The sequence below is a fragment of a genome, unplaced genomic scaffold, assembly GCF_019419815.1.
Source record: "Pyrus x bretschneideri cultivar Hongxiangsu unplaced genomic scaffold, Pyrus_bretschneideri_v1 Contig108, whole genome shotgun sequence".
Classification (NCBI taxonomy): domain Eukaryota; kingdom Viridiplantae; phylum Streptophyta; class Magnoliopsida; order Rosales; family Rosaceae; genus Pyrus; species Pyrus x bretschneideri.
The window spans coordinates 904,557-907,204 of record NW_025999400.1 but is presented as its reverse complement, the minus strand read 5'-3'; the positions used below and the strand labels follow the sequence as shown (position 1 = coordinate 907,204).

The 2,648-nt window shown below is 43.7% G+C and overlaps 1 protein-coding gene across 1 annotated transcript; it reads left to right on the top strand.

Moving 5' to 3' along the window:
- Window positions 1–217: 217 nt before the first annotated feature.
- On the top strand, window positions 218–1,156 carry LOC125471425. The gene has a single exon (XM_048571756.1). The coding sequence runs from the start codon at window positions 218–220 to the stop codon at window positions 1,154–1,156; it is 939 nt and encodes a 312-aa protein (XP_048427713.1).
- Window positions 1,157–2,648: the final 1,492 nt, after the last annotated feature.

The following is a 2,648-nucleotide window of genomic DNA, read 5'->3' as shown; positions in this document are numbered from 1 at the left end:
TGTACCTTGTTTTATTTATTCCACAGCACACACCGTCGATTTTATAACAAAACTTTTTTTTATTAGTGTTTCTAAATAAAAATCCCCTCCAAGGGCCAGCCAGGCCAAAATGGGTATTACCGTAAATTCCCTAATTCCAGACGGCAGTCGATAGCGTTCCTTGAACTCCTCATAAACTTCGAAGGGCAGTGGAGGTGGAGTCCTCCGTCGAGAGAAAATGTCGGAAACAGACAGCGTCTTCTCCCACGATCACCGATCAACGATTGTCAAGGTTCTCCTCGATTCCCTCAAGATTTTCCATAAAAACAAACAGACTTTCGTTTCCATTTTTGCCCTTACGACCCTCCCGCTTTCCCTCCTCCTCTTCTCCCTCTCCCTCTCCTCGCACCCCCTCAAATCCCACATCTACCACCTTGAATCCCTCGCACGCCTCGCCCACACGCGATTCGAAGCCCGCCAGGTCTGGAAGGAGTCCCGCGATGACGCCATCTCGCTCCTCCGCATCAAGGTCCTCTTCTTCTTCCCCTCCTACGCCCTCTCACTCCTCGCTTCCATCGCCGCCGTGACAGCCGCCTCGACATCCATCCACGGAAAACGCCCCACTCTCCGCTCATCCCTTAACGCCGTCAAGATCACTTGGAGAAGGCCGTTAGTCACATCCATCTGTATCTACGCGCTGTCGATCGCGTCCGCGCTAGTGCCCCGCACTTTGTCAACTGTATTCAACTCGTCCTGGTCCAGATTGGTCATCATGGTTCTCGGGTCGGGTCTGGAAATATACCTGATGGGGATGATGGGCCTGGGGCTAGTGGCGTCGATTTTGGAAGAGAGGTACGGGTGGGATGCGATTCGGGTCGGGTGGGAGTTGATGGCGGGTAAGAAGCTATGCGGGTGGGTGTTGTCGGGCATGTTCGTGTTGTTTACGTGGGCGGTTGCGAGGAAGCTGGAGGAAGTGATGGATGGTGAGGATTTGATGGAGGGATCATCGACGGCGACGCTGACGAGGGTGGTGGTGGGCATTGAGGATAAATTGGGTTGGGTAATTTTGTACGGGTTAGTGGTGCTTTGGGGGTACGTTGTTACCACGGTTTTTTACTGCGACTGTAGGAAACGCCACGTAAGTGGAGGTGGTGAAAATGAGGACGGCCCTGACTGAATTCTCTGCTCTTCAGATCCAACTCCACATGAGGTGTTTTTTTTTTTTTTTTTTTTTTTTTTTTTGGGGTTTTTCTCTTTTGAAATTTCTTTTTGGGAGATACATAGTTTGTTTGTCATTTTTAAATGTAATGGGATAGGATTGAAATAATGTTTTGATTTGGTTTGTTGATCAAGTTGAAGAAGCCTACAGACAGACTATTCTTTTGGGTTGAGATGTTTTGCATTTGAATCCAATTTATAGATCATCCTCACATCCACATGTATTGTTTTTCTTTTCCTAATGTGATTCAACAAGTAATGGGAAAACTATTTCAATAAATGTAATTACAAGATTGGATGATGGATGAGATTTGTCACCCACTCTCATTGTTTATTGAAAAGCTAGCCTTGGAATGTATGGGTAATACTACGGACATCAATATTTTAGATCAATTATGTAAACTATATGACGTGGTTGTTGATAATAATTTTTTTTAATTTTTTTTTTGAAATTAATTAATATATTAAACCAGGGCCAAGCCATGAGGGGCAAAAAACCAGCAAGAGCAAACAAGCGGAGAAAACAATACAAGGTGAGAGAGGGATACAAATGACGCACCCAAACCCACTACAACAAAACACTAATTTGGGGAACAAGGAAATCCGTCTTTGTTTAAGATACCAACAATCGAAGATGGGGGTCTTTTGACCTAGACGTTATTGCACATCTTCGTGCCCTGATGAGACATCACATAGTCCGCCGTAAAATTAGCTGATCTTGGAACCCAAGACCAATCGCAAGCATGAAAGGAGTTCCCTAAGGCATAAACGCGGAAAATGATGGGGAGCACCTCCCAGCCGCTATCATCAATCTTAGGCACGAGATAACCTTCAAGGAATTAGATTCAATGATAATATTTGAGAACCCTCATTGCAAAGCCATTATGTTAACCAATGTGGAGTAGGAGGGGTCTAGTGAGAGGACAACTGTGGTGTCCTACTTATCATGGATCGAGAGGTGGGCCTCCTTGAACAAGCAGCCATGAAGGACACATCATACACTTATTGCGGATCGAGAGGTTGTTGATAATAGATTATTACTTAAGTTTTGATGAACGTATTTATTGTCCATTGATGACATATCATACGGTTTACAAATTTGACCTCAAAAGTTGGTCTATTGTAAATTTAGGCTATATGACAGTGGATCTTCTTAATAGCCTATGTAATTGTTTAGAGGTCAGCTTTTAGTTTCATAGATATGATCGAGGAGACTTAATAATTTTGTAGTGTGTTTTTAATACAGCCAATTCTGGATCCAGCTGTTTTATCAAATTTTTATAAGGAAAAAATTTGTAATTAATTTGTTGTTGGACTATGAATATGTTGATAAAAATGCGCAATTTAACACTACAGATGTAACATCCCACATCGCCCAGGGAAGTGATCCTTATATGTATATTCCCATCCCTACCTAGCACGAGGCCTTTTGGGAGCTCACTGGCTTCGGG

Coding starts and splice junctions, on each gene's coding strand:
- LOC125471425 (XM_048571756.1), top strand. CDS start 218: ATGTCGGAAACAGACAGCGTCTTCTCCCACGATCACCGATCAACGATT.